This window comes from Vipera ursinii (genome assembly GCF_947247035.1).
Source record: "Vipera ursinii genome assembly, chromosome: 2".
Taxonomy (NCBI): domain Eukaryota; kingdom Metazoa; phylum Chordata; class Lepidosauria; order Squamata; family Viperidae; genus Vipera; species Vipera ursinii.
Genome location: NC_139513.1, coordinates 91,578,743 through 91,597,056, shown reverse-complemented (window position 1 = coordinate 91,597,056; position 18,314 = coordinate 91,578,743). Strand labels below are relative to the sequence as shown.

Sequence of the window (18,314 nt, the reverse complement as noted above, 5' to 3'; positions counted from 1 at the left end):
AGGCTGTTTCTAGATATGGGCAGATGTGGATCCATGACAGTCATAAATCCCCTTTAATATCTAACTGGTCCCTTAGTTATTTTTAACAGATTTATAATTTGGAGGGGGGAAAGATCTCTACAGTCTTAAACATAATGTTTGTCAGGATTACACTGCTGCAACCCCTGTTCATTCGGACTAAATCCATTGACAGTTGCCTGTATGCCTTTAACCACATCTATTATTACAGTGTGAACCCACAAATGTATTGAAAATAGTGCCACACAGTGTGCAAAGTGGTGAAGAAATGGCACCCCTGAGCTAAGTTGAATCATAGGGAGGGGATGCCAAATATCATTCAGTCTGAGAAAATAATGGGCTCAGGTCTAAAAAAACCTTTTGATTTGGTCCATGAAAGAATGATTCTTTCCTCAGAGCACATCTCCGTACCTCAGACATACCCAGGAATATCATATGCACTGTATAAATGCATGCATGTGTGTGTGCGCGCGCACCCGGACACACACACACATCAAAATTATGCAGAGAAATTGCAACATTTTTATCTAGATTTCAGCCACAATAGCCCACCTTCTAAGAAATTTTACACCAGCAATTGACTTGTGGTACCGGTGCTGTAAAGAGGACTACAGGAAAATTGGACGTGTTTCTGCTGTGGCAGCAAAAGTTATAAATATGTCTTATAAGTATTTAAAGCTTGTAGCTGCTCTCTTTTACATACATTACATCTTTTACTGACATTCCCTTCTTGATAATACCCATTGGCCTGTTTGTTTGAAGTGGCATCCTTGCATTCATTTAAAGTCTGTTGGCTTGCCAAGACAAAATGCCTTTTATGTCCTTTTGTGCAGGATGCATTCTCAGCTCAAATTCATTTTCCCCAGGGACTAGAATCTATTGAAAACACTCTTCTGTGCCAGAACAGCCTGGAAAGAGGAAATGAGAAGGCCAGAGTACCTGCGGAAGCCAGTCTATATTTCTTAGGACACAAACAATTGGGTCTATTGGTCTCCTTGTGCCACACTCAATAATAATGCCCAGTTGACTGAGAAAATGACAAAATGCAGCATTAGCCCTTCTTTTACATATTATTAATCCAGAGCAGGAAGTTAGCTGTTTTAGCCACTGCAATTCTATTTCAGATTTAATAATCTTGACAATGGCCACTCCAGCCAAATATTTATGTACTAACAAGAAAGGTACAAAGCAAAATTGTGACTTTCTCATCAATTCAGATCTTGCAAAACACTCAATCAGCTGCCTGAGATTTCGGTCTCCCCTATCAGCTGGAAAGACCAGGAATAGAAGAGATAGGGCAGAGAATGAAACACCCCACACACACTCTCCTCTTGGGATGGACTTTCAGTTTAGTTTGGTGTGTGTGTGTGTTTGTGTGTGTGTGCGCACGCGCGTGTGCCTTCAAATTAATTTTGACTCCTGGTGATTGCCTGGACAACCTCTGCAGCTTTCTTTGAAAGATTTTGGAATAACTTGCCATCCCCTGCTTCTTCTTAGGGGTGAGAGATAATAAATGGCCCAAAGTCATCCAGCCAGCATCATGCTTAAAGTGGGACATTTGCTGGGAAGATATTATTATTATTATGCTGGATCGCAGACTCAGTCAGATGTTTAGGCTGAGTTTGGGAATTTGGTCCACTTATCAAGCCCTTCCAAAAGACATGGGATAGGCAGATATTGTTGTTTAATAATATTGGTATTGCAACTTGTTATATAATTATGGTTCATTGCGCAATCAGCCAGATGTTCAAACTGGATTTGGGATGTCTAGCTAGCAAATGGTTGATGTGGATATTTGATGGTATTATCATTTTGGTTCATCGCACAGTCAGCCTGATGTTCAGACTGAATTTGGCTGGATTCCGCTTACTGAGTCCTTCATAAGTATTTGAAACAGGCAGGTGTGGCTGTATAAAAGGTATCATCACAGGATGTAAGCTATTATTATTATCGTTATTATTGGTATGCAGATGGTCCCGGATTTAATGCTACCTAACACACTAGCTGCATTTACCTGGCTTTATTTGATCTCAAAATTAAGCAGGATCAAACATGGTCAGTAGGTGAGTGGGAGACTTTTGGGGAAATCCCAGGATTCTAGCCTAAACTATTAAGTTAAAAGAGAAATCCTACCAATGGCAAATGGCAAGTGACTTCTGTATTGTAGCCAAGGAAGCTACATGGTTGAATCGCTACATCACCAACAAATGAGCTTCCCTCGAGGGAGATGAGCTTTAGTTATTAAAAAAAAAGAGTTCCATTATTTCCTTTTTCCATTATTCAACAGATTTTTATCTGGTAAGAGAACAATATGGAATTAGTATGAAAACATGGGTGAAAGTGGAAGTTGCCGACATAAATCTGAATAAGATAGGGATTTTGTGGTGACTTTACAACTATTATCTCATCTGGAAGGGCTCTACATCTGCTAATATTTATTTTATTTTTTATTTATTTTTATTTTATTAATATTTCTATACCGCCCTTCTCCCGAAGGACTCAGGGCGGTTCACAGGGCAAGAATAAAATACAAAGTTACAAATATTAAAAGGAAATTAAATAGTTGCCCGATTTTAAAACAATTAATATACTACATTTAAGGTAAAGGTAAAGGTTCCCCCGCACATGCGTGCTAGTCGTTTCCGACTCTAGGGGCCGGTGCTCATCTCCGTTTCAAAGCCGAAGAGCCAGCGTTTGTCCGAGGACGTCTCCGTGGTCATGTGGCCGGCATGACTAGACGCCAAAGGCGCACGGAACGCTGTTACCTTCCCACCGTAGTGGTCCCTATTTTTCTACTTGCATTTTTACGTGCTTTCGAACTGCTAGGTTGGCAGAAGTTGGGACGAGTAACAGGCGCTCACTCTGTTACGCGGCACTCGGGATTCGACCCGCCAAACTGCCGACCTTCTGATCGACAAGCTCAGCATCCTAACCCACTGAGCCACCGCGTCCCTTATACTACATTTATAAAACCCCAAAAAATGCAACAATAAAAATACAAGAATAAAAACCCCAACAATCCCCCATCAGGCCAGGCCGGCTTGTGCAAACAAAAACGTCTTCAGATCGCGGCGAAAGGAGCGAAGATCGGGCGCCATCCGGAGCTCTACCGGTAACTGATTCCATAGTTCCGGAGCGTCCACAGAGAAGGATCTCCCCCTGGGGGCCACCAATCGACATTCTCTGATCGGTGGCACCCTGAGGAGACCCTCTCTGTGGGAACGCACAGGGCGCAGGGAGGTTGATGCCGGCAGCAGGTGTTCCCTGAGGTACTCCGGACCCCTGCCATGTAGGGCTTTAAACACCATTACTAGTACCTTGAATCTCACCCGGAAGACAACTGGTAACCAATGCAGCTCACGGAGCAGAGGTGTAACATGGGAGTATCGGGAGACTCCCAACACAACTCTCGCGGCTGCATTCTGTACCAGTTGGAGCCTCTGGGTGGTCCTCAAGGGCAGCCCCATGTAGAGAGCGTTGCAGTAGTCTAGACGAGAGGTCACGAGCGCATGAGTGACCGTGCATAAATCATCCCGGCTTAGATAGGTAATATCTACCCAGTAGTAGTGCAGTGTACAGTAGAAGAGTGGCCTGATATGAAGTGGGTTTTCCCATGCTATCAGTTAATCTGGCCTTCTGTTTTATGTGTTTTCATGGGCTTACAGATTTGCTGTTTCCTTTATGGAGTGCATGAATCCACAGTGTTTGTGCATGGTCTATCTACTTCTATTTCTGTACTTCTTCTACATTTCTAATATAGTAATCATACGGTATGTATACTGTGAGAACCTTGAAATATTTGATGCTGGGATGAAATTCCTTGTCAGTGAAAACTGGGTAGTGAGAATGCAGAAGATGAAAGAATAGTAAGCTGAGCTTTACTGCTATTATTTGTACTACATCTTCTAGACAAACAATGTTTGATGGCACATCAGCACACACACATACTGTATGCACAACAGCCTGGCCTCTGTGTGCTTCTTTTTGTATATCATGCATTGCTGAGCACCAGCTGGAATCCAGCTGGATTCCTTGGTGCAAGAAGTGCTGAAGATGGAGTCAAAAGCACATGCCAATTCCAAGAAAAACACTTATTTTAAAAAAAATAAATCCACAAGAACACTTGGTTTTCCTTCCCTGCCCCGGCTCTGCTCTCTCTCTCTTTTTTTCTGAAGTCAGTTTACTGTTGAGGTTTATTAGAAATAGCATTTACATACTCATGCTTGCACCCTCAACACTGGTCTGAATGAAGATGACCTCATCCTGAATAAACACAGCAAAGGACAGGCAGGAAGTTGCTAGTGTAGAGTAAATTGGCATAAAACCATCTGAAATCTTGTTCAAGCCATAGAGATAAGAAAGCAAACAAGATGCTTCCAGGTTTCAAGAACAAGCACAAGGCAAAATGGCACATGCTGTGAAATCACTTATCAGGAGTCCATGCCCAAGGAGGCAGCTTGGTCTCCAGTGCTACAGAAGCCAAATGGGAGTCACTTTTTGGAAATTTTGGCTAAGTATCCTTAATTTTTGACTGTCCTGCTCTGGATCTCCTGCAGGGCTCTGGACTTGCTAACATCCTGTGCTCAGTCTGGGATCTAAAAATGTACCCAACAAATTCTTCATGTCTCACAGAGCTGGTTTTTTTGAAAAGTCATTGATTTCCATTCATGGTGAGTAGGCCTTTTCCTACTCACTAAAATGTCATGCGAGGAGGAGGAGGGGGGAGGAGGAGAGTGCAATGCAGCTAAAATCATGCTTTTGCAAGCACTTTGAATTTCAAAATTAGGTTCCAGCAGCAGCCTAATGAAAGCAATTATGATGAAGTGCTTAGATATTAAGCGTATTAAGAGATATGTTTCTCTTCTAGCAGTTCTTCAAACTGGTGCCCTCCAATTGTCTGAGGCTTTGACTCCCAGAATTCCCAGGCAGAATGATCATGGACTGAGCTGGCCTAAAATCAGCCTATTCCTATTGCCCTGATTCTTCAGTCTATTCCTATTGCCCTGATTCTTCTAGCTATCAGTGACTCATTATCTTGACTGCCTGATAACCAGATTTCCAAAGCAGTCCACCGGCTTTGTAATTTTCCTCAAGTAAAACCAAGTACAGGTAGTCCTCAACTTACAATTCATTTAGTGACCCTTCAAAGTTACAACGGCACTGAAAAATGTGACTTATGACCATTTTTCACACAACCATTGCAGCATCCCCATGGACATGTAATCAAAATTCAAATGCTTGGCAACTGGTTCATATTTGGGATGGTTGCAGTGTCCCGTGTGTGTGTGTGTGTGTGTGTGTGTGTGTGTGTGTGTGTGTGTGTGTGTGATGTAATCACCTTTTGCAACCTTCTGACAAGCAAAGTCAGTAAGGAAGCCAGATTCACTTAACAACCGGGTTACTAACTTAACAATTGCAGCGATTCACTTAACAACTGTGGCAACAAAAGTTGTAAAATGGGACAAAACTCACTTAACAAATGTCTCACTTAGCAAGATAAATGTTGGGCTCCATTGTAGTCGTAAGTCAAGGACTATCAGTAATAGGAGTTCCAGCTAGCAAACAGGCTTGGGTGAAATAGTTTCCCATGTGACTCTTCCACAAGTAAGAGGAGTTGCACTGCCATGATGACAAATGCCAAAAATGCACAGAAAGCCGCTTCAAGTCTCCACTCTGAAGCAACAGACCTATCTTGAAGCCGTTATGCCATTACAGAGTGCATATGTGAATCAGTCCTGTGAATGGATGCACCCAATAAGAAAGGAAAGTAATTTCATGACAACAGAAGGGAGGATGTCTACACTGACAACTGTACATCCATCAGCTAGACAGGACATATGAGGATGAGAGAAAAACCACTTGTATAAACACTGGGTGCATTTAATAGGGAAAGCCTCTCATCATCTCCATGCTCATAAGGACAGAAATCTCAGCTGCATGTATGTTTAAATACTATGAAATAGAGAGAGGCAATGAATTATGTTGGTAGGATCCATTTGGAGCATTGAGTCCAGTCCCCTGGTCTAGAGGGAGTCAAAAAAGTCAGGCTGGCAGCCACAATTATGCAAGTGTATCTGTATGTATCTCTGTGTGCCTGTGTCTGTGTATCTTTGCATGTAAATGTGGATGCTATCTTGACTTTTTCCTTTACCTCCAACCCCACTGACAACCCCACACTGGTCAGGATAGGCTTCTCAATTAAAACACCCTTAAAAGATCAGAGCTACTGTTTGAATATATCCATTTGCTGGATAACTGATTCCATTTCTAAAAAATCAGTGGGAATCTGCCATTGTGGAATGTAAGACCATTCTTTCAAGTCTTCCCTCTGGAACCATAGAGAAATTTTCCAGTATGATACCGTATTTTTTCAGAGGGCTTTTTTTATGGCCCCTTCCATTGCACGTACCTGAATTTCAGACCAAGCAGCTTCAGCCTTTTGTGAAGTTGCCCCATATAGGCCCAGCTTTAGGATGAAAGGTACAACTTAGAGTTCTAGGATTGCATACTAGTCTAAAAAGATTTTTTAAAAAATGAATGAACCCCCGAGTTTCTTCAACCGTAGCCAAGGAATTTTAGTGCTCCAAGTGACAGAAGAAGAACATTATTAACCTGGGGAGTAATAATATTAACTGGATTTATTTTTTTATAAAAAGTCCTCCATTAACATTAGTTGTGTTTGTTCCTGACCACTTTTGGGCCCTGTGCTTTTCTATGACTGAGAAAATCCAAAGCCCTAAGTTTGAAGGCCTTGCTTTTGTGGTCATAAGACCATAAGAAAAATCCTGCTGCCTGTTAATTTAGCCTTTGGTTTTCAAAAATGGCCAGATATTCCGGCCATTCGCAAACTAGGAGCACACACACATAAAGGCATTTTATTTTCATAGCTGTTAGGTGATGACAGCCTTTGAATTTGTTAATATTTCCTAACAATCACCTGATTTAGTGTTCAGTTCTGGTTTTATATGTATGAATTTATTTCTTCTACTTCTGTTTCTAACCTGAAGCTCCCAGAAGTCTGGCCAATATTTCCCATAGCTGGGAATTCCGGAAACTGAACTGTAATTCAACACATCTTGATAAAATTCCAATTTGGGGAAAGATTCTCTAACACATCAGGGAGGGAGGGAGGGAGGGAGGGAGGGAGGGAGGGAGGAAGAGAGAGAGAGAGACAAAGAAAGAAAGAAAGAAAGAAAGAAAGAAAGAAAGAAAGAAAGAAAGAAAGAAAGAAAGGAAGGAAGGAAGGAAGGAAGGAAGGAAGGGGGAGGGAGAGAGAGAGAGAGAGAGAGAGAGAGAGAGAGAGAGAGAGAGAGAGAGAGAGAAAACCCATTAGGTATCACTATTGAATTATAATTTTCTCTCTTTTCCCCTGGAAGTAGTTTCAAGCCCACACATTCTTAAAAAAATGCATGTTTGCTAACTAATGCTAGAAATGAATTTATTGTAAATGAGTTATTAAACTTGGACATCCTGATGAAAAAATATTTACAGAGGAAACTCCTTAAATGGTTATGTGCCAATGGAATAACTCTAGTTACAGAGTACACTTCTTGGTGCAGACTGTGTAAATAAACTTGTGTTGTGACTCAGGGCCAGCCTGTGGGCCCGACAGCCGGGTCCGATGTATCGGAGGACTCAGATGTGGGGGAGGAGGGAAACGAACCGGCTGATGATGATTTGGAGACTTTGCAGAGTCCTCAGCCGGGAACCTCTTCTCAGCTGTGTGAGCCCGAGAGTGCGGAGGATGATGACCCACAGCTGGCCCTGTTCAAGGACGCCCGACGCAGGAGGCAGACGAGCAGGGACAAACAAAGGAAGGCTATGGGACTCCTCGGGAGGAGGCACAGGGAGACCACGCCCTGAGCTCTCTATAAAAGAAGTGTTTGGGGAGGGGCTAGTTGCTGAAAGCAACTTTTTCTTTGAGAAGTCAAGCTCTTGTATTTTTGTAACAGTGTAATTAAAACTTGGCAGAAGCCTTTTGATCTTGGACGCTTTCCAGACTCTTCCTTTGATTAGGGGTGCGAGAAGAGGGCTGGTTTAGAACAGTTTGCTTTCAGCCACCCACCCCTTAATACTACGATGGAGCAGCTTCTTGCCGAGAATGTCCAGCTCAACCAGCAACTCACCTTGCTGGCCACTCAGGTGGCACAACTGCAGGCTCAGGTACATGCTGCCCCCCCACCCAGGAGGAAATGTCAGATAGCTATGCCGGATAAATTCGCTGGTAATCCAGAACTGTTTCCTGCCTTCCTGGGACAATGCCAGCTTTATATCAGCGTGAAAGCAGCTGATTTCCCCACTGACCGAGATAAGGTGGGATTCGTGTTGAGCCTTCTGTCGGGAGATGCAGCTCGTTGGGGCACGCCTCTGTTGGCACAGCCTAGCCCTTTGTTGGATAACTTTGGGGGGTTTTGTGACCATATGCGCCTCATGTACGAGGACCCGATTAAGGCACAGACGGCCACCCGACGCCTGAAAGCTTTGAGGCAGGGTCAGCGCCCTCTACAGGCCTATATCAGCGATTTCCGGCTGCTTAGCCAGGATTCCGCCTGGAATGAGGCTGCGCTCGTGGATGCCTTTCAGGATGGCTTGTCAGAGGAGATGTTGGATGAGCTGGCCCGCGTGGACATTCCCTCAGACCTGAATGGGCTGATCCATCTTTGTCTGCGGATCGATGCCCGGCTGCAGCAGCGTAAGAGTCGCCGTGCCACCCCACAGACCCCTGCCGCCCCTGTTGTGCGTGAGCCCCCGGTCCAGAGGGAGGAGCCAATGGAGCTGGGTGCCGCCAGGTCCCGTCTATCGGTGACGGAAATGGACAGACGACGATCGGAGGGGTTGTGTTTTTACTGTGGGGACCCTGGACATTTGGCTGCTTCTTGCCCGAAGAAGCGTCAGCGGGCGTCAGTGACCAAGCCTGCCCTGAGAAAGTCCCCTGCTTTGTTATCGGGAAACGGCCCGAGCCCGATCTAGACGGTGTGAAAGATCGGGCGACCCACAACATCCACTCCGAGCGACGCCGTTCCAACGGTGCCTGTGAACCTCCACGGCATTTGATTTTGGAGGCACGTCTGATCCTCCCTGGCAAGTCAGAGGGGATTCCAGTCCATGCCTTAATTGACTCTGGGGCTACCACTAACTTTATGGATTCGGCCTTTGTGGCCAAATGGGCTGTTCCCCAGTGTCCAGTGGATCCGCCCATGCTTGTGGAGACCATCGATGGTCGAGTGCTCCTGTCCGGGCCTATCACGGCCGCCACGCAACCCGTGTGTATGGCCATCAGTACCCATGTGGAGGCCATTCAGTTCTACGTCACTTCGGATCTGCACTTCCCCGTGGTCTTGGGACTGGCGTGGCTCCGGGCGCATGATCCACAGATCTATTGGTCTCAGAACTTGGTCACCTTCCCAAGTTTGCAGTGCGTGGACCACACCCGCCATATCTGTGCCGGCCAGGTGGAGGGTTCCTCAGGGGTTTCCTTGCCTCCCGAACTGTCCGACTTTGCTGACGTGTTCAGCGAGTCAGAGGCGGACCAATTACCCCCGCACAGGCCCTACGACTGCTCCATTGACCTAGTCCCTGATGCGCCTCTCCCAGTGGGGCGTTTGTACTCCATGTCGGAGCCCGAGTTGGCTGCATTGCGGGACTTCCTGACGAAGAACTTGGCTCGTGGTTTCATCCGGCCCTCGTCCTCGCCAGTGTCTGCGCCCGTGCTCTTCGTCAAAAAGAAGTCGGGCGAGTTACGGCTTTGCTGTGACTACCGGAAACTCAACGCTATCACGGTGCGTAACCGCTACCCGCTGCCCCTCATCCCCGAGCTCTTGGACCGACTCCGGGAGGCTAAGATCTTCACGAAACTGGACCTGCGTGGAGCTTACAACCTCGTCAGGGTTCGGCCGGGTGATGAGTGGAAGACGGCGTTTGGTACTCGCTATGGACATTTCGAGTACACGGTGATGCCGTTTGGCCTGACCAACGCCCCCGCTGTGTTTCAGCATTTTATGAATGACGTCTTTCGGGATCTGTTGGACCAGTTTGTTGTGATTTACCTGGACGACATCCTGATTTACTCCCCGTCGCGTGAAGCGCATCATCAGCATCTCCGTCAGGTCCTGCAGCGCCTCCGGAATCATCGGCTGTTTGCCAAGTTGGAGAAGTGCCAGTTCTACCAGGTGACCATTGATTTCCTGGGTCACCGCATTTCTCCTGAGGGCATCGCCATGGAACCGAGTAAAGTTGAGTCATTGCAGAGTTGGCAACCCCCGCGTCGCGTGAAGGATATTCAGCGACTTCTTGGATTTGCCAACTACTATCGGACATTCATCCCTGGCTTTGCTGCCTTGACAGCCCCCCTCACCCGGCTCCTGCAGAAGAAGACTCGGTTCCAGTGGAACGCCCCCGAACAACAGGCGTTCCAAGCTCTGAAGGACGCCTTCATGAAGGAGCCCATCTTGAAGCATCCTGACCCGCAACGGCCATTTGTCGTGGAGGCGGACGCCTCCGACATTGCCATTGGGGCCGTGTTACTTCAGGCAGCGACGCCCAACGGTACCCTTTTCCCTTGCGCGTATCACTCACGGAAATTGAATCCCTCGGAGCGCAACTATACCATCTGGGAGAAGGAGCTGCTGGCCATCAAGGCGGCGTTCGAGGCTTGGAGACATCATCTGGAGGGGGCGCGGCATCAAATCGAGGTCCGGACGGACCACAAGAATCTGGAAAGCCTGCAGACCGCTCGGAATTTGAACCAACGCCAGATCCGGTGGTCCCTCTTCTTTGCGAGGTTTGACTTCCGGGTGCGGTACATACCAAGCGGGCACAACCAGAGAGCGGATGCTCTGTCCAGGAAGCCCGAGTACACCCGAGTGGAAGACAAGCTTCCGCCCAGGACCGTGATCCCCGTCGAGTCTTTTGCTGCGGTGCGGGAGCCGGTGGATATACGGGCTCGGATCCGGGAGGCGCAGCAGCAGGAGGCGTGGGTGGCTCAGCGGAAGGAAGAGGTGGGGCCAGATTCGCCTTGGTCGGTCACGGATGGACTCCTGTATTATCGTGACCGGCTCTATGTTCCAGGAGGGCCACTCAGGGGACTCGTCCTCAGCCAATGTCATGATAACCCGGCTGCGGGGCATTTTGGCCTGTTCAAGACTCTGAACCTGGTCTCCCGTACATTCTGGTGGCCCCGAGTCCGACACGATGTCCAGTCTTATGTCACCTCCTGCGTCCCATGCAGGCAGGCCAAGTCAGCGACAGGGGCCCCGCCTGGTTTACTGCAGCCTTTGCCAACGCCCAAGAGACCCTGGGGGGCTGTGTCCATGGACTTTCTGACGGATCTACCCCCATCCTCCGGCTTCACGACAGTGTTTGTGGTGGTGGACATGTTGACCAAGATGGCGCACTTCATCCCCTGTCGCGGCTTACCGTCAGCTCGCGCCACTAGTCGCATGTTCATCCAACAGGTGTTCCGGCTGCACGGCCTTCCCGATAGAGTCGTCTCCGATAGGGGGGCCCAGTTTACAGCCCGCTTCTGGCAGGAGTTGATGCGGGCGTTGGACATTAAGGTTTGCCTCTCGTCCGCGCATCATCCTCAGACCGACGGGGGTACCGAGAAGGTCATCGGCATTTTGGAGCAGTATCTGCGCTGCTACGTTAACCTGCAGCAGGACAATTGGGTGGACTATTTGGCCATAGCCGAGTTTGCCTTTAACAACTCGCAGCACACCTCCACGCAGATGACACCGTTCTTGGCCAATGTGGGTTATCACCCTCGGTTTTTCCCCCTTTCTCCCGTGGACTCACCGGAGCCGGCAGCGAACGAATTCATGGCGGAGTTACAGGCGATCCATCGGTTGGTGCGACGGCAGCTGGAGAAGGCCAAGGCCGACTACAAGAGGTTCGCCGATCGGTCGAGAAGGGATACGCCTCCATTATCGGTGGGGGATCGGGTCTGGCTGTCCACCAGGAACCTACCATCCACTCGGCCGGCGAGGAAGCTGGACCACCGTTACCTTGGACCGTTCCCAGTCGAGGCCGTCATCAACCCGGTCGCCTATCGTTTAACTCTGCCACGTTCCCTGCGCGTGCACCCCGTCTTCCATCGGTCCTTGTTGGTCCCCGAACAACCGGCTTGTCCACTTCGCCAAGCGGAACCTCCCCCATCAGGACCTCGTGATGGCGACAGCACCCCCGAGTACGAGGTCGCCAGCATCAGGGATTCCCGCTGGCTGAAAGGTCGCTTCCAGTACCTGATCGAGTGGAAAGGGTACGGGCCGGAGGACTTCACATGGGAAGACGCGACCGCCGTTCATGCCCCTGCGTTGGTGACTGCTTTTCACGAACAGTTCCCATCCCGACCGCATCCGGATCGGCAGACCCGGGGGAAGGGCCCTGCGGTGCGGGATAGTGTTGTGACTCAGGGCCAGCCTGTGGGCCCGACAGCCGGGTCCGATGTATCGGAGGACTCAGATGTGGGGGAGGAGGGAAACGAACCGGCTGATGATGATTTGGAGACTTTGCAGAGTCCTCAGCCGGGAACCTCTTCTCAGCTGTGTGAGCCCGAGAGTGCGGAGGATGATGACCCACAGCTGGCCCTGTTCAAGGACGCCCGACGCAGGAGGCAGACGAGCAGGGACAAACAAAGGAAGGCTATGGGACTCCTCGGGAGGAGGCACAGGGAGACCACGCCCTGAGCTCTCTATAAAAGAAGTGTTTGGGGAGGGGCTAGTTGCTGAAAGCAACTTTTTCTTTGAGAAGTCAAGCTCTTGTATTTTTGTAACAGTGTAATTAAAACTTGGCAGAAGCCTTTTGATCTTGGACGCTTTCCAGACTCTTCCTTTGATTAGGGGTGCGAGAAGAGGGCTGGTTTAGAACAACTTGGGTAGTATCCTTACTTTCCACAACCCATTAAGCTAATGCAATTATATTTGTATAAAGCTAGGAAGGGATTCAGAATAGCCTTGGTTCTCTCTTCAGAAACTGGGCTCGGCAAGTTGAGGTCCCTGATCTGCACAAGGTCCTCAAGCCTTCCTTTTGCAACCCAATCAGGCTAAACCATGCCCAATGCACACATTTTCAAGCAATCAGAAGTTCATAGGATAAGACCTATTTATTATCAGTCTTGGCAAATAATGTAGCCCTCACTGCGCAGCTTCAACAATAGTTTGTATTAACAGTGGTTCATAATCCTTCCGCCGTGACCTGAAGACTTGGCTATTTGAACTTGCCGGCCTGGACTGAGGGACTGGGATTTTAGATTTTAAATTTTAAAAATTTTAAATTTTAGAATGTGTTTTATTGTTTAGGGCTATTGTTTTAATTTCATTTTAATTTTTGTATATTATGTGTTGTTTATAGTGTTTAATTGCCCTGTACACCGCCCCGAGTCCCTTGGGAGAGGGGTGGTATATAAATCCAAATAATAAATAAATAATCCTTTCTAAATTTTTTTCTTTCAAACTGTAGTTCAGTTACTGCTCAGCACAGAATATTTTGGAGCTGTGTACATAAAAGGCATTGGATCTGGACTATACTTGGCTATGGATGTCAATGGACGCTTACATGGCTCGGTAAGTATAAAGTTCCCATGATATTAACTATAGGGAAGCTTTGAGGATGGCAAAAATCTTGTAGCTTGGAGAGCTTGGAATCAAAAATCATTCACACATGCACAATTAAATGTCACTTGTTTTGCTGCTGGGTTGATGCTTTTTGGCCAACCTTTATTTCTGGAAAAAGAAACTGAAATATTTGAAAACATTCTTAAACATTTTAGCTATTAGAAGGTGGCAGTATTCCTCCAGATAAGACGAAACCGTTAGAAGGAACTGAGATATATTTAAATATAAACAAAATAAGGATCATCCAGTAATCTGGTTTGGTGAGTTTTGCTGATCTATGACCATAATAAAAAAAATGAAGACTTACTGACAGTCTTGCAAGATAAATGGAAAGTACCTTGCTAAGCAGCAAAGATCTGGAGCAAGAGGGTTAATTTTATCACCTGCCAAAAGGCAACAGATACTCAGACTTTCCCACCTTTTAAAATTGGACCAGAAAGAGTCAAACTCTTCCACAAGCCAAACACAATCACAATGGTCCTTCAGTGCCATAAACGGTTTTGGTCATTGTATTTGCTTCCCTTCTGAATGCTCCCAAACTCTTTTTTTTTTAGCAGTTGCCAACAGCAGAGTGTGTGTTCCTGGAAAAGTTGGAAGAAAACAATTACAACACTTACAAGTCAAAGATGCATGCAGATAAGAACTGGTATGTTGCCTTGAAGAAGAATGGAAACAGCAAATTGGGACCGAAGACTAGTTATGGCCAGAATGCAATTCTTTTCCTTCCTCTGCCAGTGTCACCTGATTAGGTTGCTTCTGCCCCACCCTTAGAAAAGTTGCCCTTTAAAATTAAGTAGCCAGTGAACTTTCCCTTTTGTCCCTTTTGATTTGTTCTCATACTGGAAATAAAATAAGATAGGCCACAAAGTGTTTGAGATAGAAAATATACACTGCATCTCTAAAATGTCCATTCAGCCTCAACAATTCCATTGGCACACTATACCATAACCCACAGATGAATCAATTAACAGCCCTAGAAAAGCATTTAACTTAGTGTATAGTATAAGGGACGCGGTGGCTCAGTGGGTTAGGACACTGAGCTTGTCAATCAGAAGGTCGGCAGTTTGGCGGGTTGAATCCCGAGTGCCGCGTAGCAGAGTGAGCACCTGTTACTCGTCCCAGCTTCTGCCAACCTAGCAGTTTGAATGCAAGTAGAAAATGTAAGTAGAAAAATAGGGACCACTACGGTGGGAAGGTAACAGCGTTCCGTGCGCCTTTGGCATCTAGTCATGCCGGCCACATGACCACGGAGACGTCCTTGGACAAGCGCTGGCTCTTCAGCTTTGAAACGGAGATGAGCACCAGCCCCTAGAGTCGGAAACGACTAGCACGCATGTGCGGGGGAACCTTTACCTTTACCTTATATAGTTCCCATAACCATATAGAGCCTATAATACAGCTTCCCACTTTGAAAGTGCATATTTAGGTCACAGCCCATTTCCAGGCTATATAAAACAGCTTTTAAGAATACTTGTGTATCACACAGAAGCAAAATCAATACTTACACTATACAACCATTTTAAACAAATAGACTGTGTGCCAAGGGCAAAGAAAAATGTGTGTATGTATGTATGTACATCGTATGATTTAAACCATTTGGGAGAGGGAAATTATATTCAAATTTTATATATTATATTAGATAGATAGATAGATAGATAGATAGAGAGAGAGAGAGAGAGAGAGAGAGAGATAGATAGATAGATAGATATATTCATAAATATGAATATAATGTCCCACTTGCAAATGGTTTAAATCACACAAGCTTATTACAATGAAACTGAAAATTATACGAGTCAATCAGATTGAAACCTAGGCTGTTTATATGTTTAACTGTGTGCCTATGACTTAAAACTTTGGGTCCCTGCATTAGTTTCCCTGAATTGATGTGAGGTTTTCAGTCCAGCCAGTTATTTCTCACCAAGCCAGAAGACTGATGGACACAAATCCCACCAGCTGTATACAGGTAGTCCTCGAGTTACGACCACAGTTGAGCCCAAAATTTATGTTGCCAAGTGAAACATTTGTTAAGTGAGTTTGCCCCATTTAACAACTTTTCTTGCCACAGCTGTTAAGTGAATCATTGCATTTATTAAATTAATAACATGTTAAGTGAATCTAGATTCCCCATTGACTTTGCTCGTCAGGTCACAAAAGGGGATCACATGACCCTGGGACACTGCAGCCATCATAAATATGGTCCACTTGCCAAGCATCTGAATTTTTATCATGTGACCATGGGAATGTTGCAATGGTTGTAAGTGTGAAAAACGGTCATAGTTCATTTTTTTTCAATGCCGTTGTAACTTAGAACGATGAGTAACTGAATTGTAAGTCAAGGTCTATCTGTATTTGGTTTTGTTTGAAAAAAATTACAAAGTGGGTGGACTACCTGTAAACCATAGGAACGCTGCCTCTGATTAAAAGCCTGATGATAACATTGATACAGTATGTGGTTGAATCAACAGACTCCCTAGCTATAGTCTACAGCAGGGGTGTCAAACTGCCGGCCCATAGGCCAGTTGCATCATGCAGAGACCGCGTCCACCCCAGCTCCGGAAATGCAAAAATAGTTGTAATATGTTGCGACATGTCACATGACATGGCGAGTTTGACACCCATGGTCTAGAGTAATTGACTCTTAACTGGCCTTTTTCCATGTAAGATTTATTTATTTATATTGATTTAAAAAATGCTGTACCCCAGGTGACTCTGGGTTTTTTATGTAATAATAGCCGAACAATAAAAAGAGAATCAGATGATATGCATTCAGATTGAATACAAAAGTGGTTCACCCAGGACTTTGTCCCAAAGGTTGGGAAAATAGCCCCATATAACACCATCAGTGTTGGAGCCATATGGATCTGTGGGGGGAAATGATTCCAGAGGCTTAGCTCTGTTTAACAGAAGAGACTTGAAGTGCACGAACTCTACCAGATTTTATCAGATGGGCAAAAACAAGATATGCAGGACCCTTTTTAACATCCAGATCAGAGGTACTGTATGGGTTCATAGGTTTAATTCCAGAAATTGTCTGTGGCTTTGAAAGAATAAGCCAGTGAGAGTAATTATACTATTGTTATAAAGATAATGCATATATTACATGTACAACAGCCATTCTAATAGAAGATAGGAGAGCAAGAGATAGGAAAGGAACACTGGACAATTGAATGAAAATTATTATAGGCTTCTATCACCTTGCATATAATTCAGAATCTTCAAACTGAAAGATATGCATTGTCAGGTCTTTTTTTTCTCATAGAATGCTCAGAACGGAGTTCCGGCACCTTTTTTGGATGAAACCTTGTACGGTAGGCAAGGCGGGTTGTATGACATGTGTGAGTTCCGGCACCTTTTTCTTTTACAAAAAAAGCACTGAGCATTGTTAATTCCTGCATTGTCCTGTGCTTGAAGCTAAGGTTTGAAGAAAAGTGCTGAAGTACCCAACGCAAGCTGCAAATGACAACAGCATGTTCTCCTTAGACAAAGAGGACCCATTAGTTCATGGTCCTGGATTATGTTAGACTACTTGCACAGATCTCTGCTTGCTTTGGTTGTATTGGTTTGCGTACAGTGCTTCTAACTAAAGAAAATTTACAACTTAAATATTTGCCTGTTTTATTCCAATCTAGCTACTCAGGAGCCATATAAGTAGAACAAACAGGAATAGGAAGGGGATATGGCTGTGGAACATTTTGTTCGCAATGAACTGCCGGTTCCAAGTCTGGCACTGCAACTCCCTGAATACCTTCAGCCCATTTCCTAACTAAAATCCCAAATCAATTTTCTGCAAAACATAATATACCCAAGATTCAAAATTTGTTGTGTTGGTTGAGGGCAGAGACAAGATCTGATGATAGCATTGCAGAGGGCCTCAAACTACCTGCCTAGGCTATCAGAGCACAAGGTCTGTTCCTTAGAATCTAGGGGGTCCCCAACCCCCAGTCCATGGACCAGTACCAGGCTGCGGCATGCCAGCAACCAGTCCGCACAAACAAGCAAAGCCCTATCCACAGGATGCAGGCAGCACACAGAACTACACCTCCTCCAGTCCATGGAAAAACCTCTCTCCACGGAACTGGTCCCTGGCGCCCAAAAGGTTGGGGACCCCTGATCTAGAAGCCAAATGAAGTGCTGCACTACATGGTCAGGTGTTGCCCAATTTACCATCTCATTCTCAGTCTATGAAGAGACAAAGCCTGTGTAAATCTCAGTCACTTCCCTTTGATGTTAATGGAACTGTTCATCAGCAGGGAAATTCTCCTAGTATCTGCCAGAAACTATCATGAACCATCATGATCAGTGTCTCTAGTGATCCATTAGAATGAGCTTGGAAGATCAGATCAGATTAGATCAGGTCGCCCAGGAAGAAAGAACAGTAAACTACTTTTATATTGTTGCCAAGAAAACTGCAGATATGCCTATGTAGCACAAAAGTCAATCTCAGCTCAAGAAAATATTTCCCCGTTTTAAATGTGCATGGAATTATATCCCAAGTTGATACATTTCTCAAGATCGCTGTGTATCTTGGTAACAGAAAAGCGTTGTTTGCTTTACATTCATGTTTCTGTGGACTTAACAAACACTTGCACAAAATGCTATGACGTGAATGCAGTGCCATCCACGGGAGCTCACTGTTTTTGTCAAAAAGGGGAGCATGTAATGAAAGGGAAATTAAAGCATATTGCT

At 45.8% G+C, this 18,314-nt stretch overlaps 1 protein-coding gene across 9 annotated transcripts in view; it reads left to right on the top strand.

The window, feature by feature from the left end:
• The window catches only part of FGF1 (fibroblast growth factor 1), a 64,068-nt gene extending 47,435 nt beyond the window's left edge, over positions 1–16,633 (top strand). For all 9 annotated transcript variants that reach the window (XM_083353591.1, XM_083353596.1, XM_083353592.1 and 6 more), the window contains 2 exons: positions 13,474–13,577; positions 14,183–16,633. In XM_083353591.1, coding sequence (XP_083209717.1) covers positions 13,474–13,577; positions 14,183–14,377 — 299 coding nt within the window. In that variant the 3' untranslated portion in view covers positions 14,378–16,633. The remainder of the gene's footprint in view (positions 1–13,473; positions 13,578–14,182) is intronic.
• Positions 16,634–18,314: the final 1,681 nt, after the last annotated feature.